We start from the raw sequence: 26,601 nt of genomic DNA, 5'->3' as shown, positions 1-26,601 counted from the left end.
CTCACCTGCGATCCCCGCACACTAACACTATCCTACACACACTGGGGACAATTTACATTTACACCAAGCCAATTAACCTACAACCCTGTATGTCTTTGGAGTGAGGGAGGAAACTGAAGATCTCGGAGAAAACTCACGCAGGTCACGGGGAGAGCGTGCAAACTCCGTACAGACAGCAGCCGTAGTTGGGATTGAACCCGGGTCTCCGGCGCTGTAAGCGCTGTAAGGCAGCAATTCTACAGCTGCGCCACCGTGTTGTGTGGCAGAGCTGTGAGCACTAAGGAAGCTTGGAGGTTCACAGGGCAGGATGTGGGGGCTTCATCTCCTGCCGACCCCCCCCCCCCAGCATGCTTCAAACTAACGGTCAGTTACTCGGCGAGTCTGATATGGTCACTGCTCATGACCACCTGAACCTGCGGAAAGTGGCGAGCACAGCTCAGCACTTCCATCCATCCACTCCATCTTCACAGTGCAATGCATCAGGAAGGCTGGAAGTACCGTCAACAATGCTTGGAGCCCTGACCATTCCCTTTTCTCTCTTCTACCTCTGGGAGAAGGTACATGAGCCTGAAAGCACAGACGTCCAGACTTAAGAACAGCTTCATCCCCACTTCATCAGCTATCAGACTCCTGAACCACTCACCTCTTCCCAGAGGTGCTGCCATGTACTCTTACTCCTAACTCCACCTCGGTCAGTTATTTGTTCTTGAAGTTTAATACTTCTCTATGTACGTTTAATCTCCACTGTAGATTGCACACCGTCTTGCACCATTCTGCTATTTGGCACTCATTGGTATATTTACCAGCAATGTGTGTATAGTGTGTGAGCTTCATTTGAACAAGAAATATCATGGCTCCTAAATGTATAGGGCATAAACTAATCAGACCATCAATGAGGATGGTTTTGTGGTTAAACCTGGTAAAAATGTAAGTATCTCTTGTAGCTGACTTCAAACAGAAGGACACGGAAAAAATGGTTCACTGGTACTTTATTATCAAATTAACAATTATCAGTGAAAGATGTTTGTTTGCGTACAAATCAGTAAGATTATTGCCATATGTAAGTACAATCCCTGATTAAATACAGAAGGCACAGAAACAGCAGACTGAGTCTATATGCAATAGTCGCCAAGTATTGGCACCATCTTACAGTCCCAGCTGCAGCCGGCCATGAAGGCCTGTTGCAGACGTCGGCTCCATCTGGTTCATCCCTCTCTCCTCGCACGGCCACCCTCAGCCTTTGTGCCCGGCGGCGCCTCCCACAGCCAACCTTGAGGGGCAAGAGTAGACCAGCAGTTCCTCATGCCTGTCCCACTTTCAATATGATCATTGCCAATCCATGCTGTCCTCAACCCCTCTACTGTGCCAGCTCTCCAAGGCCCTCACAAAGCTGGAGTAACTCAGTGTGTCAGGCAGCATCTCTGGACAAAAGGAATAGGTGATGTTCCAGATTATTGTTCGAATAATTATCTGTCTCCACCTGAATTCTGTGGCCTGACCTCCACAACCATTGGGAGCAGAGGGTTCCTCAAATACACCACCCTCAGAGAACTAATTGCTTCACTACTCGGTTGTAAATAATCCCACCCTTGTTGTGTGGCTGTTTACTCATGTGACACTGGTGTAGTGACACTTAAACTAGCTAAAACATCTCAATATATGTCTGGAGAAGGGCCACCTACTCCTTTTCTACAGGGATGCTGCCTGACCTGCCGAGTTACTCCAGCATTTTGTGTCTATCTTCAATATCTACCCAGCTAGTTTGCAAGAGACTCTGATAAATTCTTGACTCAGAAGAAAGCAGGGGAAGGGAGTCTGTCCTAAATTAAGAGGCAGGTACAACAGTCAGATAGCACGTTCTTATTTGAGAGAACATGATCTCTTGCAAGACCAGGAAATTGAGCATTGTGAATGTGTAGCCCATTTAATTATTCCCCATTTGGGAACGAAAGTGGAACAATGGAGGAAGGAGTCTAAAGCTACCTGCCAGTTTCTGTGATTTTATTGCTTGCTGCTGATGCGAGGTAATTTAATTTTATCCTTCCACAGTCAAGCAGTCACTGTTGATTTACAAAATAGGGAAGAATCAATGATCATATACAAGGGGTGAAGCAAACTCTGCAGCGGATCAGACCACGGTTTCATGCCCAGCATGTGAAACACAAGGGTAGAAGATTGTTAACCTACATTGTGTGTCTAAAAAGAAAATAATTGATGCGCTGGTTTGTGATGTCATTGAGATACTAACGTCACCGATGAGGAATCTAGTTCGCAAGTTGAGAGAAATGTACTTTTTATAGCTTTTGCACTGACGTATTTTATAGAATTTAAGGTTTTTATTCATCCTTGATGTTGAGACAAAACTGGTAGATTTGCTGCTGATTAGATTAGTTCATTATTGTAGGTAATCGGAGGTAGACAAAATGACCGGCGAAACTGAGCGGGTGCAGCAGCATCTAACGAGCGAAGGAAATAGGCAATGTTTCGGGCCGGATTTGAAGGGTTTTGGCCCGAAACGTTGCCTATTTCCTTCGCTCCATCGATGCTGCTGCACCCGCTGAGTTTCTCCTGCAATTTTGTCTACCTCCGATTTTCCAGCATCTGCAGTACCTTCTTAATCAGTTTAAAGATAGTCTGAAGGTCTCCAATGAGGTGGATGGGAGGTGTGGTGGATGGTTCAGTTGCCTGATAACAGTTGAGAAGAAACTGTCCCCTGAATCTGGAGGTGTGTGTTTTCACACTTCTGTAGGGAAACTGATGGGAAAGGGGAGAAGAGGGAGAGACCGGAATGAGACTGGTCCTAGGGGTAGAGTTGCTGTCTTACAGAGCTTGCAGCGCCAGAGACCCGGGTTCAATCCCGACTACGGGTGCTGTCTGTATCGAGTTTGTATATTCTCCCCGTGACCACGTGGGTTTTCTCCGAGATCTTCTGTTTCCTCCCACACTCCAAAGACGTACAGGTTTGTAGGTAAATTAGCTTGGTATAAGTGTGCAGGGTAGTGTTAACCAGCGGGGATGGCTGGTTAGTGTGGACTCGGTGGGCCGAAGGGCCTGTTTCCGTGCTGTATCTCTAAGCTAAACTAAACTAAGTATGGCATGAAGATGGGTCTCATCCTGAAACGTCACCCATTCCTTCTCTCCAGAGATTCTGCCTGACCAACTGAGTTACTCCAGCATTTTCGATGTAAACCAGCATCTGCAGTGCCTTCCTGCACGTAACATTGATTACAACAGGTGTGCGTTTGCCAATAACACTAGTGGGGTACGGGCCACAGTTGGATACCACGTCTGACAGTGAGAGAATTTCAAGATTCAGATATGATAGAAATCCCCAGACCATTGGGACCATTGAAGGCTGAAGAAAGGTCTGACCCAAAACATCACCAGTCCATGTCCTCCAGAGATGCTGCCTGACCTGCTGTGTTACTCTAGCACTCTGTGTTTTCCGTGGTAAACCAGTATCTGCACTTCTTTGTTTCTACATGATAGAAAAACGTATTAATTGTCTCTAATCTTTCTTTTTTTTTGACTAAATTGGATTTTCTTTCAGCTAAAATGCAAATTCCAGCAGTTCTCGATGACTGCCAGTCTGCATGCATATTTAAATAGTATCTCAGACATAATGGTTGTGAAACAGGTAAGGTGAAACACAATACAATGGTGCTTGGGACTGTATGTTACTTTAGACCTAAAACCTGGAAAACATGGAGCTCCAGATAGCAGGAATTCCATTCCTCCTGGCAACACAAGGAACTGCAGATGTTGGAATAAAGTCATAGAGTGATAATGTGGAAACAGGCCCTTCAGCTCAACTTGCCCACACCGGCCAACATGTCACAGCTACATTAGTCCCACCTGCCCACATTTGGTCCATATCCCTCCAAATCTGTCCTATCCATGTACCTGTCTAACTGTTTCTTAAACGTTGGGATAGTCCCTGCCTCAACTACCTCCTCTGGCAGCTTGTTCCATACACCCACCATCCTTTGTGTGAAAAAATTACCCCTCAGATACCTATTAAATCTTTTTCCCTTCACCTTAAACTTATGGCCTCTGGTCCTCGATTTGCCCAGAGTAGGTGAATCAAGGATCAGACGACATAGTTTTATGGTGAAGGGAAAATATTTAATAGGAATATGAGGGTAATCAAGACCTGGATCTGGAGCAACACACAAAGTGCTGATGGAACTCAACGGGTCAGGCAGCATCTCAGGAGGGAATGGATAGACAACATTTCTGGTCAGGACCCTTCTTTAGACCTTCCTTACTTCCTGTGGGGTCCTCTGAGACTTGGACCATCGATGGCAGGAATTGGAATGACTGGGGAGATAGATGCTGGCCTCACTGTTTCTACGAAATCTGCACAGTTCACTAGCAAGTGAACAAGTTAACATTGTAGATGATGCTAAAACAGTATCATTGATTGTCAACACTATTCATGTTCTCTGGAGATGCAGCTTGATGCATTGAGTTACTCCAGCAATTTGCATTATTTTTTAACATTATTGTCTCCCAGCCTTGAGGTCCTAATTGAACTCCGAAGGAACGCCAATGTTTTTTTTCCATAGCCAGATAGAGAAACTCTATTCTGAATTCCCCCATGACATGATATCACCAGATGGACAGTGGACACTCTCCAAGCTCTCCAGGTCTGAGCAAGCATAACATTTCTACTAATGGGCAACATGGTGACGCAGTGGTAGAGTTGCTGCCTTACAGCGCCAGAGACGCATGTTCGATCCTGACCATGGGGACTGCCAGTATGGAGTTTGTACTTTCCTGATCCTGTATTAGAATGTAACCCAGGTCCTTGGCGCTGCGAGGCAAGTTCAAGTTCAAGTGAGTTTATTGTCATGTGTCCCTGTATAGGACAATGAAATTCTTACAGAACATAGTAGGTATTTACTACAAAACAGATAAGTGTGTCCATATACCATAATATAAATATATACACACATGAATAAATAAACTGATAAGGTACACATAACAGATAATAGGTTATTAATAATCAGAGTTTTGTCCGAGCCAGGTTTAATAGCCTGATGTCTGTGGGGAAGTAGCTATTCCTGAACTTGGTTGTTGCAGTCTTCAGGCTCCTGTACCTTCAGCAGCTCTACCAATGGCGCCCCCTTAAATATACACCCCTAAACGCCTTTGAAGTGCCTAGACCAATTCAGAGGTGATATTTAGTTTTCTATTGGAAAGTATTTTTGCATTGAAATTTATAATTTGTTTAAAATACAACGCTCAAACCGGAGAACATTCTGCCTCTGAAGAAACAATTGAACGGCACATAACAAGCATTGATTGTACTACCTTCTGTTTATTTTATGTTTTTTTGTTCCCCGATATATTACAAGCTCAAAATCTCACTTCAAAATTACTTTGCACATGAATTTGTAAGTACTTGTAAATAATGTTTATGTTGGACTTGGGAACCGAAAACCAAACATCATTTCAAATACAAATGTCTCCTATTGTTGGTCGGAAAGAAAGAATTGAGTGGTTGGAAATGTCAGATGTTTAGTTACCAACATTATAGTTTTCAGCTTCAGCTCAAGGAACATGACCTGTTTCTCGGTAATTGCCTAGTGTGTGAAGAAAGAAAATGATTCAACATGCATTTTAATTAGCTGAGTGGTATTACATGAAATAAACAACTAATGTGGTATGAAAATTTGATGCAGATTTAAATTGGATTCTATAATGCTTCTTCTCACAGACTCATGACATGTTGGAAATGTGTTAAGATGTGCTGAAATAAAGAATGGTACTGTGATCTTACCGTTTGACGATTTTCTTAGCTCCCCCCACCTCCCTCGCAAGGACATTACTGTTCACAGGAGTGGCTCCCTGCATGATGACCCTATAACTTTACTTTCTGAGTCCGGGTCAAACACCGGGTCAGGCAACATCTGTGGAAGGAACGGACAGGCAATGTTTCAGGTCGGGACCCTTCTTCAGACTGACTTTACTTTCCAAAGTGGGGGGTTTTCCGAGAATGAACCTCCAGACAGCAGTGGGGGACAGTGGAGTGCAACTGACTCATACTTTCCTGAATCTACAGAATGATCCCAAACTGAACTGTCATCCATCCTGATCTCCCAGTTGCCATATACTTTAATTCCTCCTCCCATTCCCACACTGACCTTTCTGCCCTGGGCCTCCTCCATTGTCAGAGTGAGGCCAAACGCATATTGGAGGAACAGCACCTCATATTTCGTTTGGATAGCTTACAATCCAGTGGTATGAACATTGATTTCTTTAACCTCAATTTTACTTCGGAGTCACGTGAGTGACTACGTGAAGACCCCGCCAGCACGCATGCGCGACATATCATCTCTCGCATTGCGCAAACGACAGGCTGTTGGAGCTCTGCTTCCAACAGCTCGGACCTGAAGGTAAGTTTTTAACTTTTTCAGGTCTCTTTTTTACTGCAGGAAGCGTTCAGAGCTCCTGCTGGAGGTCAGAGGTCGGAACCCCAGCGCCACCCGGCTCCCTTCTACAGGGACCGCCGAGGGGGAGGGGGGGGGGAATTAAAGTATATGACACTGCAAGGATCCCTGCTACAAGGTTCCATAGATGCTGCTGCACCCGCTGAGTTTCGCCAGCATTTTAGGTCCCAACTACAAGGGCCGTGGGGAAAGCCGACCGCAGGAAGAAGCCTGGCTGCGGGGAGAACGGAACCTCAGAAGACTGCAGGTAACCTGCTTTCCGGGACCGCGGGAAGACCGCAGGTAACCCGACTTTGGAGGCCACGGGAAAACCACAGGTAACCCGACTTCAGAGACCACGGGAAACCACGGATAATCCGACTTCAGAGACCACAGGAAAACCACGGGTAACCCAGCTTCACGGACCGTGGGAAGACTGCGGATAACCAAGCTACAGGGACCTTGCGAAGAACACGGGTAGAACCGTGCTTGGGGGAAACCCCAGCTACGGGGACCGTGTGGAAGACACGGCTAGGACCGCAGAAGAGCGGGTAGCCCGCGGCGACTTCAGACTCCGGCTGCCCGAGGAGGGTAAGAGCTAAAACAGGAGACTGAAAGGCCTAGACTGAAGTCAGGCCAGGAGGGTCCCCTCCGACATGGGTTCATCCTCGGACGTTTTACCCATCCTAATTGGCCAGGGAGGGCCATATCAGCGCAGGTCTCCTCGAGAGCCTGTGGCAGCACCCTTTTCAGGGCTGCCTACAAAACTCCCTTCTGCATGTGCAGTATAGACATTGAAACTTCATGACTATTAATTCCCATGGGGTCAGCTTCATTCACAAGGCACCGGAAATATCTGAAATTTAACTGGATGGGGCAATGATACAGTTAGAACATTGCAAAATAGGCTAACTTCAGTTCCCAGGTTATTTACTAAATGAGTGCTTCGGCTGCTCAGTTTAAAAATATTGTTAAGAACTATCTGGATGAGATTAAACACTGTATTTTGCTAAGTTAGCTGTATCAGCCACAAAGCCCATTTGAGAAATTGGGTTCTCATCTGTCCAGATAAATTTAAGTTGATACCAACTGAACTTATTGATGATTGGGATTACCTTTAACTCTATTTAATCGTCTGGAACTCCGCCCTGATGTAAGGGATTGGAATTAATTGACGCCCGTAACAAAACTGATCAAGCAACCTTCTGTTCATCAAGTATAATTGGCTTACAGCTGTGCTATTTAGGCCTTTGCACAATCAGAACTATACAGCATGCAAAAGAAGTAAGCACTCAAGTACCATGTGGTCATTGTTACCAGCTCTATGCTATTCCACTCATTAAATCTTCAGTTAAATTACAAACTGATGCTATTGTTCAGGATGAGAAATTGCTCATGCCATCTAGTTACAGATGTGGATGGGAGTGTTACCAATTCCTCAGTTACATGGTATCAACTACCTATAGACACTGGGTGCATTCTGTGGATTAAAGGTTTATGCCAATATGCCTAATCTGCATGCTCTAGTCCAAGTTGATACACTTCGGTGGTGGCAAATGTCTGTTTACATGGGTGCAAACAAGTCAAAATATCCGGTGATAGTTTACCCAAACCTCAATATGGTACACAATATGGGTGTTGGATCAGAAAGTATTAAAATACATTGTGAACATTAAAGACCAAGAAACTTGCATCCAGGCTCAATCACCAGTGGAAAATATGTGGCATATCAGTAGTGTTGGTTACATTCTAGCTACACTAAGGAGGAATGTTCTTTTATGTCTTCCTCCATTTCTGCCTCATCAGACAGGTTTGCAAAATTCAGCAAGTTCCCGCCTCAAGCATTTTTATAATGCCTGCCGGGCTTAGCCAGCCATGGTCCCCACTGATGTGGGGAATGATAGAACCATATATGGTTATCCTAGACACAAGTATTGGCCTAGCCGTGACGTGGGAAACCATCCTCAGCATGATATAATCAATTCTTTGTATTACAGAGACTGAGAAGACAGTTCCTGCATCTGGGGTTGTTAAACCAACCATGAACGTGCTCACTGCAGATGCAGGGATAGCACCAAAAAATATCAATATTTCCTCATAAGGAGATGGGAGGTGTTTGTTTTATAATTATATTACATATTCGGCACGGATGACTGACGTCTTGTAGTTCAGGCTCATATGAGGGCTTGACAAATCATGATGTCTAAAGTGCCATCTACCATACCTAAGTGCTTCATCATACTGGCTGAGAGGAGTAGAATCCACTCTGGGGGGGTCACCCTCTGAGCTCTAGATTATGAAGGAAATCTGCAACTCGAAAACTCCCAGGCCTAGGGACGCAGAGATATGGGGCGTTAACGTTGTGCTGCGTCGCTTCACTGAAGGGCTCCAGCTACATCCCTGTCCTTGGGCTAACTCACTTATAAGTGGTTATGCTCATAGTCCTGCATGCAGCACTAAGGTCTAGTCATTACATAAACGTTGACTGGATAGGATGATTATATCTGCAGGCTAAATAACACTTATGTTATGACTTAGGCAAGCAGTATAGACCAGGGGCACCAGATCTCAAACTAGATGTTCACATATCCCATGAACCTTCGATTGTGTATGGTCACACATCTACACCAGCATGTTAGATCACTAGAGCCTAGAGACTCTGAACTAGCAATATTGTTAGTTACATCTATCCTCAAAAGAAGGTATCACTACAGACCATCTTCAGGTGGTTATGGGTCTGGCTTATACAGGAGTAAATACTGACATTTCAAATCACTCCACCAAGGCTGTAACAACCTCAGCAGCAGGGTTATGGAAGTTAGCGGGACCACATCCTAGCGGTTGCAGGATGGTCAATCTAGCAATTTTCCACACATTTAGTACTAACCCATTACCAGATCGGGGATATTTACGAACTCTATGTTAAGTTCTGTTCATAGTTCCTCCCGGATGAGGGAGGTTACTATTGTCATTATTCATGTCTGAATATGATAACATACTTCCTCCCCTGTTCAACTAAGGCAGTGAGTGAAGCATGGACTCGTTCCACGGCATGAAATCACAGATCTTTAAAATCTTCACGTAGTCACTCACGTGACTCCGAAGTAAAATAGTAAGATTAAACGAGAATTTACCAGTTTGAAGTTTGATCTTTATTTTATGAGGAGTTACGATGAGGGATTACGTGCCCTCCGCTCCCGCCCTCTATCATAAAGGTCAACTGGTATTCTAGTTCTTCTTATCTTACTGTGTTTAATTCATCTACTGTTGTCTGTGATTTCACACCACTGCTTTGAAGAATGTCACGCATGCGTGCTGGCGGGGTCTTCACGTAATCCCTCATCGTAGCTCCTCATAAAATAAAGATCAAACTTCAAACTGGTAAGTTCTCGTTTAATCTTACTATTAACCCTTGCATCCCCTCTCTCTGTCCCTCCCTCACCCATGTGGTTGTACCAGCTTCAAAGTCGCCTTGTTGAGTCTCATTGTCTGTAACTTGTTTTCACCGAGCCCACAGCTAGCAATGTCCTGTTTCCTTTATCATCGTTACTTTTTTGCATATCTTTCATTCATTTGTTCAATATTTCTCTATCACAGTGTATGTCTCTCTGACTCTCAGTCTGAAGAAGGGTCTCAACCCCAAAACGACACCTATTCCTTTTGTTCCAGAGATGCATCCTGACCCATTGAGTTATTCCAGCTTTTTGTGTCCATCTTCTGTTATCCATCCATTCCCTCCACAGATGCTGCCTGTCCCCGCAGAATTCCTCCGGCACTTTTTTTTTTTGCTCAAGATTCCAGCATCTGCAGTTTCTTGAATCTTCCCCTTGCTTTCTCAACATTTACACGAGTATGATTTTCATCAAATTACTCAGAAGCATGGTTCTTGTCTAAATCTGTTTCCTTCCTTAGAATGAATATTCTTTCGGTTTAAAAGCTTTTGTTTAAGTCTATATGGCTCAGTCCTATAGTGTCTGTGACTTCATAATGACTCTGTGACTGCTCAGCGAATACCCAGCTGTCTGGGTATCCAGACCTGTGGAAAAATGGCATTATAATTGTTCTAATACAAATCTATTAGCGATCTATCAGTCAAAGTTGTTCATATTTATTCATAATTGACCTCCTCACCCTTAACCATAATTATGCATGCTCTCTATGCCGATCTCAGTGTGATATTTCCTTTCTGCTAGTGAATGCTTTCACCCCCCCCCTGTCTAGTAAACCACCAACCTATGTTTATGGACTATTTGGTGCAGCAGGATCCTTTCACATTGGCATTGTCCAGTTCATTTCTTATTGGAGTCTTATTTTCAGCAGAAAGATATGACACTTTCAAATCTCGCACCCAAAAGAAAATGGCAGATGCTAATAATCTGAGATTAAAAAAACAAGAAAGTTGGAGACTGCAATGAGAGATCCTTATACTTTAACTCCGCTTCTCTCTCCGCAGCTGCTGACTGACCTGTTGAGTGTTTCCAGCATTTTCTGCTTCCGCGACCTCTCATACAGTATCAGTCTGGCTTTAGTCTCGAACAAGATGGCGTGGACACTAAGAATTGTTCAGAGAATTAAAATTATGATCAAAGGTGTAGCTTTTGTAAAATATTGGTGAAAAAACATTGTCTTGATCCTTTGATTCCGTTTCTTCCAAATAAAGTTAAACTGAGTGCGATTTCCCGTAACAGATTGTGCAAATGTAAAGTTGACATATTCAAAGTAAAGTCAGGGATTGCTTAGAAATGAACAAATTCAGTAGCACTCAGCTGTCATAGCTTGTGATATTCTTTTCATTATGCTCACTGTTGTATTTCTTGTCCATTTCTCTGCAGTTTGGGAAGATTTTAATCGAGAAATGCACAGAACTGTTTGCAATCACCGAGAGGTACATTTCTGTTTACTACAGTCGGCACAAAGTCTGACATTTTCTGAGTTTTTAAATATAACGTTTCTGCATTGCTTTCTGCTGTAAAAAGACCTCAACATCAGATTCAGACTCGCATTAGGGTAGGGCCCTGGGGATTGTTGAAGAGCAAAGGGATCTCGGAGCACTAATACAAAGCTTCCTGGAATTACAGGTGAATAGAATGCTGCAGAAATTGGCTGAGAAACAGCAGATGGAGTTTAACCTGAGCAAATATGAAGTGTTGCAGGTTGAATGTAAAGAGAGAGTATAGAGTTAAAATGGCAAGACCCTTAATAGCATTGATGAGCAGAGGCATCTTGCAGTCCATAGTTCAGAGCTCACTAAAGGTGGCAGCACAAGTAGATAGGGTGGTAAAGAAGGCATATGGTATTCCAGCCTTCATTGCACGGGGCATTGAATATAAGAGTCAGGGAGTCATGATGCAACTCTATAGGACTATGGTTGGGCTGCATTTGGGGTTATTGTGTACAGTTCTGGTTGCCCCATTACAGGAAAGATGTGGAGTCTTTGAAGAGGGTGCAAAGTAGGTTTACCAGAATACTGTTTGGATTAGAGGGCTTCAGCTACAGGGAGAGATTGGATAGATTGTTTTCTCAGGAACATTGGAGGGTGAGGGGAGATGATAGCAGTATAGAAAATTATGAGAGGCATAGATAGGGTCGACAGTCAGAACCTTTTACCCCAGGGTGGAACTATCCAACACTAGAGGGCATAGGTTAGAGGATAACAATTTATTGGGGATGTGCAGGGTAAGGTTTGCAAATGTTGTTGAAAGAACCCAATTGTGTTTCTTGAAGCACAAAGTGCTGGAGTAACACAGCAGGTCAGCCCGCTCCTCTGCAGGATAGGGACAGATAACGTTTTGGGTGGGTACCTCTCTCCCAGCCTTGCATCGCAAAGGCACAATAGTCAGGAGCAGGTGGACTCGATTCTCTACAGAACCGCAGCATGAAGAGCAGCACAAACTGACCCGATGTGGAAAAGAAAATATATTATCAGCATAAGGACCGCGAATTTCTGACCAGATATGAATAGCTGCAGAAGGAAGTAGGTTCTCCTCCAGCAGTCCTTTGATCAAAGACAAAGCTGCTCATATCCTTGCAACAAATAAATTGAAACCACCAGACGGCAATAAAATGGAGGGAATTTAAGAAGAGCCAAAGGAGGATAAATATTGAATGGCGTACATATTTAATGCTTTGTTTATCGTTGTGCTACAGAGCAAATATTCTTGTATTAGAGTAAAATCTGCCACTTGAGTTATTTCATTGATTTGTTTCTGCTGAGAAAATATGGTCGTTTTTCCCATCCTTTTATCACACTGGAAAATTTAAATTGTAATTTAACAATTTTGCAAACTCTTTCCGCACAGTTTTACATACGATGACGATGAAGCCACATTCGCGTCTGTGAAAGCTGAGATTGTCGAAACATTGGCATCGTTCAGTCAGTCGTTCAGTCAGATGGTGGAACTTGCGCTCACCCACGAGATAAAGGTCAGTCCCACATTGCGTGCTGTAGCCCTGCTACATTCCCCTTTTGACTCATAGGCAATATAAATACATTCAGCTCAAGCACCACTTTTAAGGGCCTGTCCCACTTGCCGGCGATTTTTTCGGCGACTGCAGACGTCATTGACTGACGTATCAGGATCGCTGAATGATTTTGAACATTTCAAAATGCAGCGGCGACAAAAAAACGTTGCGACACTTGAGGAGACATCGCGCGTCAATACGTCATCACGCCGCGTCAACGCCGCATCACTCCGCATCACGCCGCGACTTTTTCGGTGACCTGATATGTCAGCCAATGATTCCGACAGTCGCTGAAAAAATCGCCAAGTGGGACAGGCCCTTTAATTTGAATTGTGATGAATTTTTCTCCACTAAGCCCTTACCTGGGTGGCTCGGTGGCGCAGCGATAGAGTTGCTGCCTTACAGCACCAGAAATCCCGGTTCGATCCTGACTACAGGCGCTGACTGTATGTAGTTTGTACGTTCTCCCCGCGATAGCGTGGGTTTACTCCAGGTGCTCCGGTTTCCTCCCACACTCCAAAGATGTACAGGTTTGTAGGTTAATTAGCTTTGGTAAAAATTCCAAACTGTCCCTAGTGTGTAGGATAGTGCTGGTGTACGGGGGGGTCGTTGGTCAGCGTGGACGCGGTGGGCCGAAGGGCCTGTTTCCGCTCTGTATCTCTAAACTAAACTAATCTAAACCTCCTCTATAGTAGAATCTCCACTCATTTCTGAATCAATAGAGCATTAGCAATATAGGTATTGGTTTATGATTGTCACCTAGTTTAAGTTTGCCAGATACAGTAAAAGACTTTTGTTGGCTTGCTATCCCAATGAATCAGATCATACATGCAGGAAGGAACTGCAGATGCTGGTTTGAACCAAAGATAGACACAAAATGCTGGAGTAACTTGAAACTGGACCTGAAATGTCACCCATCCCTTCTCTCCAGAGATGCTGCCTGTCCCGCTGAGTTACTCCAGCATTTTGTGTCTAAAATCAGATCATACTGTACATGAGTACAATCAAGTCTACACAAGTAGAGACAAGTACAGCAGGTAGACCTGAAAGGAAAGATACCAGAGTGCAGAATATAATTGTCCGCATTGTAACGTAACAGTTCCACTAGAATATTCTAATATCTGCAATGTGGTAGATTGGAAAATGGGAACAATACCCTAGCTTGAGGAAGGATGTGTTCGGAAGCCTGATAATAGATGGGAAGAAGGTAGACAAAATTGCTGGAGAAACTCAGCGGGTGCGACAACATCTATGGAGAGAAGGAAATAAGTGGGAGAGTGGCGAAGAGAGAACAGCCAGGGTTGGAATGGTGTTGAACTATGTTGGTCGCTTTCCCAAGACAGTGTCGATGGAGTGTCGATGGAGTCGATGGTGGAGAGTCTGGTCTGTGTGATCAACTGGGCTACATTTACAACTCTGCAATTCCTTCATGTCTTGGCAGAGCTGTTCCCAAGCCAAGCTGTGATGCTGCCCAACAGTATGCTTTCTGTGGTCCATCTACAGACGTTTGCAAGAGTCATTGGAGACATCTATTGTCAATAATGTTGTGCAACATTTAAAATGTAAATATAGAGGTATTTCACAAAAATGTGATGTATATTTATCTCGATAAGAATGATTACTCTCTCCGGATCCACCCTTGGCTGCCTTTAATTATGACAGATGCAATAATGCTTCTGATGTTGTCTGCCACATATGGTCGGGCAGAGGGATCTAGGTGTACGGACCCATAGTTCTCTGAAAGTGGGGTCACAGGTAGACAAGGTGGGTGGGAACAGGCTTTTGGCATGCTGGCCTTCATATGTCAGCAAATTGAGTACAGAAGTTAATACATTATACATCTTCAAGAAGGAACTGCAGATGCTGGAGAATCGAAGGTAGACAAAATTGCTGGAGAAACTCAGCGGGTGCGGCAGCATGAAGAAGGGTCACGTCTGAAGAAGGGTTTCGGCCCGAAACTTTGCTTATTTCCTTCGCTCCATAGATGCTGCTGCACCCGCTGAGCTTCTCCAGCAATTTTGTCTACCTTTAATACATTATACAATGTACAGGACGTTGGTGAGGCCACACTTGGATGATTGTATTCAGTTTTGGCCACCCTAGTTGTAGCAAAGATCTCATTAAGCTGGAAAGAGTGCAGAGAAGATATGGGAGAATGTTACCGGGACTCAAGGGTCTGAGCTACAGGGAGAAGTTGGGCAGGCGAGGACTTTATTTTTTGGAATGCAGGAAGATAAGGGGTGGTCTCATACAGGTGCATAAAGTCACCAGAGGAATAGGTAGGGTGGATGCACATACTCCTTTTCTCAGGGTAGGGGGAGCAAGAACTAGAGGGCATGGCATTGTGAGAAGGACAACAATGTAAAGGAGATGTGCGGGGCAGGTTTATCACACAGAGAGAGGTGCCTGGAAAATGCTGCAAGGGTGGTAGTGGAGGGTAATATAATAATGGCATTTAAGAGGCTTTTGGATAGGCACATGTCTATGCAAGGGAATGGAGGGATATGGATCACGTACAGGCAGAGGAGATTAGTTTAACATTGTGTTTGGCACGGACATTGTGGGCCGAAGGGCCTCTTCCTGTGCTGTACTGTTCTATGTTGTATGTGATATGATTGATTGCTGAGGCAGGCTTGATTTGCTACACGTTGTACCCTCACCTTTACTCGGTCATTTAGCAGCAGGAAGCGATTGATGTGATGAAAAATATCCAAAATTGCTTTCTAGGATGTTTGGTTTTTAAATTATTATGGTGCAGAAATCTCTCCTCTAAAGCATGATTAATAGTTATTTGTTCAGAAATGTGTAAAGCAAACACCTTGTAATGTCACAGGGCACAGGAATCAATTTCAACACATCCACACCATGCAGAGAGATCAATGTTCCCTGCCTTCATCACAGAGCAATCAGGCTGGGGGCACAGAGGGAAGAGTTCCTGTCTCCAAACCACTAGCTAATAACTAGGGCGGCACAGTGGTAGACCTGCTGCCTCTCAGTGCCAGAGACCCAGGTTCGATCCCGACCTCGGTGCTGTCAGTATGGAGTTTGCACGCTCTCTCTATGACTGCGTGGGTTTCCGCCAGGTGCTCCAGTCTTGCCCCCACATCCCAAAGATGCGTGGGTTTGTAGGTTAATTGGCCCTCTGTACATTGCCCGTGTGTGTAGGGAGTGGATGCAATAGTGGGATAACATGGAACTAGTGTGAACTGATGATCGATGGTAGGCATGGATTAGTTGGGCCAAAGGGCCTGTTTCCTCGTTGTATCTTTAAACTAACCTAACCCAATAGATGTCCTTCGACATTAAACGCAACACCAAGATCTGATTGGTCTCCACAAGGCCCCTGAAGTTTGCTCATTTAAGGGTTTCGGCCCGAAACGTTGCCAATTTCCCTCGTTCCATAGATGCTGCTGCCCCCGCTGAGTTTCTCCAGCACTTTTGTCTACCTGCTCATTTAATACACCTTTCCAGGTGTGTTGCAGTGTCCAGCTCTGTACCTATCCTTCCCTGGTGTGTTCCAATGCCTAATTCGCCCTCCCATTCCCACACTGACCTTTCTGTCCTTGGCCTCCTCCACTGTCAGAATGAGGCCCAATGCAATTTGGAGGAACAGCGCCTCATATTTCGCTTGAACAGTTTACAACCCAGCGGTATGAATATTAGTTTCTCTAACTTCAAGTAACCCTTGCATACCCTCTCACTCCGTCCCTCCCCTATCCTGGTGCTCTGTCTAGTTCTACTGTCCTTATTTAATATTACTGATTATAGAGTCATAGAGTGATACAGCGTGGAAACAGGCCCTTCGGCCCAACTTGCCCACACTGGCCAACATGTCCCAGTTACACTAGTCCAGCCTGCCCGCATTCGTTCCATATCCCTTCAAACCTGTCCTCTCCATGTACCTGCCTAACTGTTTCTTAAACGTTGGGATAGTCCCTGCTTCAACTACCTCCTCTGGCAGCTTGTTCTATACACCCACCATCTTTTGTGTGAAAAAACTACCCCTTCAGATTTCTATTAAATCTTTCCCCTTCTTGTATGCTGCGTTGTCACCTTCCCCTCAGCTAACAATGAACCATTCTACATTTCCTTATCATCGACTACTTTGATCTGTCATTTTCACATCTTACCCTTCCATATCTCTGGACTCCCTCTTCCCTGACTCCCAGTGTGAAGAAGGGTCTCGACCTGAAATGTCACCCATTCCCTCTCTCCAGAGATGCTGCTTGTCCCGCTGGGTTACTCCAGCATTTTATATCCATCTCTGTTCCTGTCCTTCCCAGGTGTGTTCCAATGTTGAGCTCTGTACCTGTGTTGCAATGTCTAGCGCTGACCCTGCCCGAATAGTCACCACTCCTCCCTCAACACCATTACTTCTTTCGGTGTGCGTCACAGACTCATTTATTTACTCGAGGTAGGTTTTCCCCTGACAGTAATTCATCATAGTCTACAATATACTCTGCCATCTCATCAAATTATTAATTGATTCACGAATCAAATAGACTCAGACCAATGGCTGCTGACTCACTTCTCATTGTACACCAGTAATATATCCAAACTATACCCATATATTACATTCAAATGGCAAGTACAAATGCGCATATCCAAGAATAGTGATCTCAAGAAAAATTACCCTTATTAGCCTTGCAGAAGAAAGATATTCATAAAGGGAGTTCACTTCTTCCAGCAATTAACCTTACCACAAGAAACCGTAACAAAGACCAGTAAGTCGACACTTTGTGAATTTGTGTATCCTCCAATATATCATAGAAACATAGAAAATAGGTGCAGGAGTAGGCCATTCGGCCCTTCAAGCCTGCACCGCCATTCATTATGATCGTGGCTGATCATCCAACTCAGTATCCTGTACCTGCCTTCTCTCCATACCCCCTGATCCCTTTAGCCACAAGGGCCACATCTAACTCCCTCTTAAATATAGCCAATGAACTGGACTCAACTACCTTCTGTGGCTGAGAATTCCAGAGATTCACCACTCTCTGTGTGAAAAATGTTTTTCTCATCTCGGTCCTAAAAGATTTCCCCCTTATCCTTAAACTGTGACCCCTTGTTCTGGACTTCCCCAACATCGGGAACAATCTTGCTGCATCTAGCCTGTACACTGACAATGACAATTAAAATTGAATCTGAATCTGAATCTGAATCAACCCCTTAAGAATTTTGTACGTTTCTATAAGATCCTCTCGCAATCTTCTAAATTCTAGCGAGTACAGCCAACTTTTCTGGTATGGTTTTACAATATGAATTCTGCCTTCCAGAACATGGAAGGTGTATTGAAGGAACACATTTTTTATGTATTTCATGTAATAATCAGGAGTATTTAATATAATTATATTTAATAACAATAGTGGGTAAGCACAGACCTGGAGGTTATTCAAAATCTCCCCAGTGCAAGAGGGATATGGGATGCTAAGTCTAGTTGATCCTACATGAAGCCAATTCACAGATCGTGTTAATGAGGAACAGGAGAACAGTATGTGGTAGGCAGGCATTCAGGTTGCTAATAGGTCTGTCCCACGGGCAATTTTTCAGGCGACTGCCAGCGACTGTCAGAGTGGAACACACACACACACATCGCTTCCTTCACCAGACCATTATGTAGGTGGGGGACAGGACAAGTGGGGGGAGCGCTGTCTGAGTGAAATTCACACGGTCCAAAGCCAAAGTGATACAGACACACACCGCGATGAACAGGAAGGTTGGCGATGTAATTAAGACGGTGAAAGTACAGTGTACGGGAAGGGTCACGTAAGTCCTTTAAAAGAGGGGGGAGAAGGGGGGAGGAAGAGCGGAGACAACTTTTAAGAAGCCAGAGATACACTGTGAAGCTTGGCGGACATTAACATTACTGGTCGGTTATCCTTGGTTCTGAAAACTACTGGTTACATTTTTTTTCCCAATGAGCCAATGAAATTCACCGGTCCGCACCAGCTACAACCTACGAGAACCTACGACAACCTCCGACCTCCTGGCGACCCACTACCACTGCACCTACGGCACGAGAATTCTCGCTACTCTCCATGGAGGCTTCATTCTGGTCGCTGCTAATTTTCCAACATGTTGAAAAATTCACGGCGACCATAATGAGGCCGCGACTAGTTCCCAGAATGCGGGAAGTCCTCACGACTATGAAGGCGACTCCCCGGCAACCACCCGCAAACATGTGGCGACATGTGGCGACTGCGTAGTCTCCTGCAGTTGCCTAAAAAGTCACCTAAGTGGGACAGGCCCATTAGTATCTGCTATTATTACCTCGAAATATTGCAGGTTGCTAGAATCGGGTGGCCAGTAAGGTGGAGATGGCATTTGGCATGATTGCATTCACTGGGAAACATAGAAATATAGAAAAATAGGTGCAGCAGTAGGCCATTCGCCCCTTCGAGCCAGCACCGCCATTCAATATGATCATCGCTGATCGTTCAAAGGCAGTATCCCCGTTCCTGCTTTCTCCCCATATTCCTTGTTTCCATTAGCCCTAAGAGCTATATCTAACTCTTGAAAACATCCAGTGAGTCGGCCTCCACTGCCTTCTGTGGCAGAGAATTCCACAGATTCCCAATTCTCTGGGTGAAAATGTTTTTCCTCATCTCAGTCCTAAATGGCCTACCTCTTATTCTTAAAACCACTAGTTCTCGACCCCCAACATTGGGAACATTGTTCCTGCATTTAGCCTGTCCAATCCCTTAAGAATTGTATTCGTTTCTATAAGATATACTCTCATCCTTCTAAATTCCAGTGAAAATAAGCCCACTCGATCCAGTCTTTCATCATATGTCAGTCCCGCCATCCCGGGAATTAACCGGGTGAACCTACACTGCACTCCCTCAATAGTAAGAATGTCCATCCTCAAATTAAGAAACCAAAATTGCACACAATAGTTGGGGAGGTGGTGATGGCGTTTGGTATGATTGCCTTCACTTTGAGGTAATCTGTATTTGGAATAAGATGCCAGAGGAAACTAGAGCAATGGATATTATTATGCCTTTCAAAGGAAATTTGCATTGCCATATGGATAGGAAGGGTTTAGAGGGCTGTGGGACAAATACAGTGAAAATAAGACTAGCTCACAAGGCCAATTTGGTAGGCATGGGCTTGGTTGGCTGAAGGGCTTGTTTCTGTGCTATATGAATCTAGGACTATGCAAGGCCATTAACTGGACATCCCTTCACAGAGGCAGCTTGATCTGCTGTGCCTCCAACATTTCCTGGTTTGGTTTCTGAATAATTTAGTAAGGGAGTTATAACCAATATGAGAGAGAAATTGAACAAATATTACAGGTTACAAATATTACAAATATGACAGGTTACTCCCACTGTGAATCTCACATTACAACGTTCAATATAATCTTTATATTAAATGAGGACAGCTTGGCACTTCATTAGACTGCAACTTAATTTTAAAATGATTCATTTAAAAAGGCTTCTTTAATCTTTAAGCAAGGCAGTGACACTTCTAGTGTCTCATGTTGACAAGGTAAAGCTGAGGCATAGATCAGAGCTTATTGGAATATGAGAAAAATCAGTTTACTGTTGCTATACTGTTTTAAAAATAAAATCCATTGTTAGAGATGAAATTAATATGCATCTTGTAAGTAATCTGATTATTACTTTACATATGGATCATTAGAATTATTGAAGATAGAAACAAAATGTTGGAGTGACTCGTTTCTGAAGAAGGGTCTCAACCAGAAACATCACCTAGTCATTCTTTCCATAGATGCTGCCTGTCCCGCTGAGTTACTCCAGGATTTTGTGCCTATCTTCAGTGTAAACCAGCATCATCTGCAGTTCCTTCCTACTCATTAGAATTATTTATTTTGTAATTCAACGCATCTATTTGCTGCCCAAATGAGCAATCTTTCAGTGGGCTTTTTAAGATGCAAGTGATGTGCTTCTGCCGTGATGGTTGCTTTCTTTTTGTTAAGGTGTTCGTCACAGACATTGCGGGCAGATGGGCCTGTTCTGATGCTATACATTCCAATGTGTAGAAAGGAACTGCAGATGCTGGTTAAACTGCAGATAGACACAAAATGCTGGAGTAACTTGGCGGAACAGGCAGCATCTCTGGAGAGAAGGAATGGGTGATGTTTTGGGTCGAGACTCTTCTTCAGACTGAGAGTCAGGGGAAAGGGAAATGAGACATTAGACGGTGATGTAGAGAGATATAGAACAAATTAATGAAATATATGTAAAAAAGGCCGTTGGTAGCTGTTTGCTAGGTGAGAACGAGAAGGTTTGACTTGGGTGGGGGAGGGATGGAGAGAAAGGGAGTGCAGGGTCTAATTGAAGTTAGAGTAATCAATATTCATACCACTGGTTTGTAAGCTGTGCAAGCAAAATATGAGATGCTGTTCCTCCAATTTGCATTTAGCCTCTCTCTGAAAGGAATCAATGACAGAGGGACATTACATCCTGATATCCTGATTGCCATTAATGGCTACAGAGGTGGAGATGAGACATCTTGCCTCAACTTTATTCCCATTGCAGATAACAATGCTAATATTGTGGGATAAAAAGATTCCATGATGCTGTAGAATGGTAAGCAGTTGACAGGACACTTACTTTATCAAAGTCCCCTTTGCACACCTGGATAATGAACGCCTACACATTCTTGGAGCCATAGGGAACTGCAGATGCTGGCTTATTTGAAAATAAAGGCACAAAGTCCTGGAGTAACTCAAGGAATCAGGCGGCATCTCTGGAGAACACTGACCTTTCAAGTCACTTCTTCAGACTAGGACAGGTGACGTTTCAGATTGGAACCCTTCTTCAGTCTGAAAGAAAGGTCCAATTTAAGACGGCACCTCTCCATGTTTTCCACAGATGCTGCCTGACCCACTGAGTTACTCCAGCACTTTGTTTTGTGATCTGAATGTTCTTTTCTGGTTAACACCTCAAGAATGAGTAAAAGTGAAAGCCACTTAATACTTTAGATTGAAGTCATATAACACTTAATTCTCTTACCAGCTGGATACACAGTTGCCCTTGTTATCTAGATTGTCCGTGTTAAAAATCAATTGGCTTTCTCTGTTACTATCTGGTTTGATTTCTGCCGGTGTCGAATAGTTTTTGGTTAACTTAGACAATATCCATCTTCCGTCTCCTGTTGCTGCACTCAAATTTTGCCGCTTGAATCCTCTTTCAAGTGAGTTTTCAGGTGGAGTTGCGAATATTGATAGACAATTCAACCACGCAGGGCCGGCCTTAAGCCGATTTGACCGATTGCGACCAATTGGGCCCCGCGCCTAAGGGGGGGCCCCGCACTAATGTTCCTACGGAAATGCGAATTCTCTTTGTTAAATAAAGATTTTTTTTTAATTCGCCATCCGGATTTTATTTTAAACGAATACGTAGAACAACCGCTGCACGGCCATCAGACACAAACGATTTGTTAACTAGTACTGTTAGCACTTCTTAACATCAAGTAGTTAACACGTTGTTATGCAATGTCATCAATGCATCCCATCCACATTCCTCAATAAATGTTATTGTGTTTTGAACAAGTATTAATGACACCGTGTTCCTTTGAATAAAATTCACGCGGCGTCAAAAATACGTGTTTAAAACACAACTACATTTACTGAGGAACGTAGACCGATGCATTGATGACACATTGAGAATTTCTTTAAACTCATCATCATGAGTGAGGGCCCCGAACCGTGAGCATAGGCTTCTTCTTGGTGTGCAGGCTAGTCATTCACCTACCGACCCACGTTGTGTCTCTCTGTCTTTCGCTCTCTCCCGCTCCCCATCTCGTCTCTCTCTAGCTCTCCCACTCCCCCTCTCTCACCCTGTCGCCTCAGCATTCCCGGAATCATTGACGTTTAGCGGTTGACAAATCGACAATCAACTGGGTTGTGGGTGGGGGGGTCAGGATCAAAGATCTTTGGTCAGGATATACAGCTGTGCATGGAGCCCGCCACCGGCCCAGAGATGCTGCCTGCCCGCTGAGTTGTACCCTGTTCCTGCCTTCTCCATATCCTCTGACTCCGCTATCTTTAAGAGCTCTATCTGCTTTCAAGAGAGAGTTAAATAGAGCTCGTAAAGATAGCGGAGTCAGGGGATATGGGGAGAAGGCAGGAACGGGGTACTGAATGTGGATGATCAGCCATGATCACATTGAATGGCGGTTCTGGCCCGAAGGGGCCGAATGGTCTCTACTCCTGCACCTGTTGTCTATTGCCTGTTGACTCGCGTCATCGTAATACAATGCATTTGTGTCTTTGCCTTCTTCACACTGCGGTGAATATTTATTGTTAGACTAGGAGCCCATACACTTCAGTAGACGGCTTGCCTAGCCACTGGTTCTTTTAAAGTAATGAATGGCTTTCCAGAATTTCAAGCTTCGCCAAAAAAACAAGCATTTAACGCTTTCCAGAGCACTTGAACCAACTCTAGATTGTTTCTCGCTAAAGTTTACTTTCAATGTGATATTGTCTCTCTCCCAAGTTAAGGAGGCAAAGTCACATTCAATGGCAATGCAGTAAAGCTGCCAAAAGACAAAGGCGTTAATGGGTCAGCCACTAAACCCTGCCCCGCCATCCCAATAGATCAAGGCTGACTTCCACCATTTACCACAACAGCTCCGTATCCCTTGGTATCTCTTTCCAGCACAATACTACCACTCCCTGTCTGGATAGAATAAGTTGCCCTAACGTCCATGAATGTTTGCGGAGGGAACTCCAACTTTGTACTGTGTAGAAAGGGATAGCAGATGCTGGTTTATGCCGACTATAGGGTGATTTCGCGAAAGGTCACTGGAGCGTAGATCCGCACCCACGTGACCGAAAATTTGAAGTGGAGGACATGCTACACTTCCGGTACATGTTAGTGAATGGGAAAACACGCACTTTCACACCCGTTAAAAACATCGAAAACGGCCAGTTTTTGAGCTGCAATTTATTGTGCCAGTCGGGGTGACCGTGAGGCACAGCTACCTAAATTTACAGCCCAAAAAAAAGATAGAAACTAAGGTAAATTCAAGAGGGAGCTGAAGGTGCCAATCCAGCGGAAGTGAACAGCGGACATTTGCCGTGGAGATTTAAAGGTCCAAAATATCGGGAATTATCGCGTTTGCTCGCTGAATTTCATCAAAAGTAAGGCATTATTGACTTTTTTATCTTTATTCATTTGTTATATGAGAAGTTTTAAAAGTGAAAAATCCCTCAGTAAAATTGCAAAATCGCCCATGGTTCTCAGGTGGGTTTTAACATGCAAAATGAAAACGCTTCTGAAGCTACATTTACCATTTAAATAATGGTAAACTATCAATGCATTTTGAAATAAATTTTACTCAGATGCAAGCTAAGGAATGGGATAATTGTCAGCTGTCAGTTGGACAAAATTAGGACATTTTATTATTTTCCAAAATATATTTCTCAATGTTTCTTGTTTAAAGCCTGCACATGCACATTCACCCAAACTACTTATTTATTTATTTCTTTATCATCTAATAACAGACAAGCCTGCAGCATGGAATGTATTCGATGATAAAGAAATAAATAAATAATAGTTTTTTGAATGTGCATGTCCAGCTTTACTCAAGAACAGCATGAGAAATATATTTGGGAAATAATCTGCAGTTCCTTCCTACCCGTTTTGTCCAATATGACAGCTGAACAATTATTGCCATTCATCGTCGAATCTGAGTAAAATTTATTTCAAAGACGCACAGATAATTTACCATTATTGTAAATGGTTTATGTAGCTTCAGAGGCGTTTTCATTTTGCAGGTTAAAGACCTACCTGTTAACCATGGCGTTTTGCAATTTTACAGGATTTTTCACTTTTAAAACTTCTCATATAACAAATGTCTAACGATAAAAAAGTCAATACCTTACTTTTGATGAAATTCAGCGAGCAAACGCGATAATTCCCAATATTTTGGACCTTTAAATCTCCAAAAAGGTCCACTGTTCACGCCCGCTAAGATTGGCAGCCAACAAATCCCACTTGATTTTACCTTAGTTTCAATCTTTTTTTAGGCTGTAAATTTAGGTAACTGTGCCTCACGGAACCCCGAGTGGCACGTTAAATTGCTGTCAAAATCTGCGCGTCGTTTTGCAGGACATTTTACCGGTGTAAAAGTGCGTGTTTTCCCATTCACTAACAGGATACCGAGTTGGAGCATGCCATGATCATATTGAATGGCGGTGCAGGCTCGAAGGGCCGAATGGTCTACTCCTGCACCTATTTTCTATGTTTCTATGACTGCGTCCAACTGCTATCTGGTTCGTTGATCGTGAAATTTTTAGATATGAACTGTTTTGGAGTAACTCTGGTAGCGGGTCAAATGCTCACGGAGATCAATGAAACGGTGTGTTTCGGGTCGCGAAATTGGTTCGGATATTGAGCTTTACTACACTGAGAAATCATGTGAAAGATCACTGAATTTAACGGCCATGAATGTTTGTAGAGGGATACATACATTTTTGTTTTGTAAAGTAGGGGCCCCGTCTCCACCCTTTTCGAATTGGGCCCAGATAGTCCTAGTCGGGCCCTGCAAACCACGCAGTACAGAGGGTGGGCCCAGTGCCATCCATCGCCGAATAGTTACTGTTCAGCATCTGAGTACAATGGCTATTAATACCAGATGCAGTTTCCAAGTGGAATGTTGTGGAGCTGTACCACGGAATGTCGGAGTCTCCAGTCAGTCAAGGTGGCGTGGATGATGTTCTGTTCATCCTTTGCATTCTGCTTTGGAATGGGAAGACTTTGTCGTCCATTCATGCTGTATCCCTCCCAGGTCATTCAGACTAGTTTTATTATTGTCGACCTGTAACGATGTACTATTCATAATTACTGTCAAGTCAAGTTGAGTGACTCACATACACATTTTAAGTCTACCTGCAGTGTAAACCGGCAATGCTCTGCAGTTCCTTCCAAAAAGTTTTATCTTCTAAATTGTGCAAACAATACTTGCAACTCAGAATGAATCCCCAAACACACTAATTCTGAGACGGCAAAGGAAATTGGGTCTTTGAAGGACAAAGGTTTAAATAGAGTTTCCCTAAAAAAAAAGGTAGGTCGTAGACCTAAAGTTAGGTATGGTTTCCAAAGTTTACACTGTCCGAATGTCCTCTGAAATTTGCTGTGTGTCTGAACGGGAACGGTCTCACAGCATGTCAATTGCAGAACCATTTGCCTGTTTGTAGCTGCTAGAACAGTCCGTTGCTGGGGTGGAAGGGGTCTCCCATGATTTTATTGGCACTGGAGTTGCACCTCCTGATGTATAGCCTTCTTGTCCTGGGCAGAGAAATTCCCAAACCAGATTGTAATATTTCCGGACAAGATATTTTCCACAGCCGCTGAGTAGAAACTAGTCAAACTCCAGTACAATAGCTGGAGCAAAGGGGAAGATACAGAGTGCAGAACATAGATCTCAGCATTGCAGCGCATCAGTTCCAGAGACAAAGTCCAATGTCCGCAATGGGGTCGAGGTGAATCGGACAGTACCATAGCTTTTGGAAGGACCATTCGGAAGCCTGATAATGGAGGGGAAGAAGCTGTTCCTGACTCTAGGGGTGCACACTTTCAAGCTTCTGTACCTTCTGGCAGATGGGAGCGGGGAGAAGAAGGAATGACCGGGGTAGGTCAAGTCTTTGATTATGTTGGCTGCGTTCCCAAGGCAGCATGAAGCTGTAGATGGTGTCAATGGAGGGAGATCTGGTCAGTATGATGGACTGGTC

The 26,601-nt window shown here is 43.9% G+C and overlaps 1 protein-coding gene across 1 annotated transcript in view; it reads left to right on the top strand.

Moving 5' to 3' along the window:
* LOC129705948 (protein inscuteable homolog) overlaps positions 1-26,601 on the top strand; it is a 230,274-nt gene that overhangs the window by 64,717 nt on the left and 138,956 nt on the right. The window contains exons 3-4 of the mRNA XM_055649883.1: positions 11,267-11,319; positions 12,734-12,857. Coding sequence (XP_055505858.1) covers positions 11,267-11,319; positions 12,734-12,857 — 177 coding nt within the window. The remainder of the gene's footprint in view (positions 1-11,266; positions 11,320-12,733; positions 12,858-26,601) is intronic.

The sequence above is a fragment of the Leucoraja erinacea genome, chromosome 18 (assembly GCF_028641065.1).
Source record: "Leucoraja erinacea ecotype New England chromosome 18, Leri_hhj_1, whole genome shotgun sequence".
Classification (NCBI taxonomy): Eukaryota; Metazoa; Chordata; class Chondrichthyes; order Rajiformes; family Rajidae; genus Leucoraja; species Leucoraja erinaceus.
The sequence above is the reverse complement of the archived record's forward strand: the minus strand, read 5'-3'. Positions and strand labels throughout refer to the sequence as shown.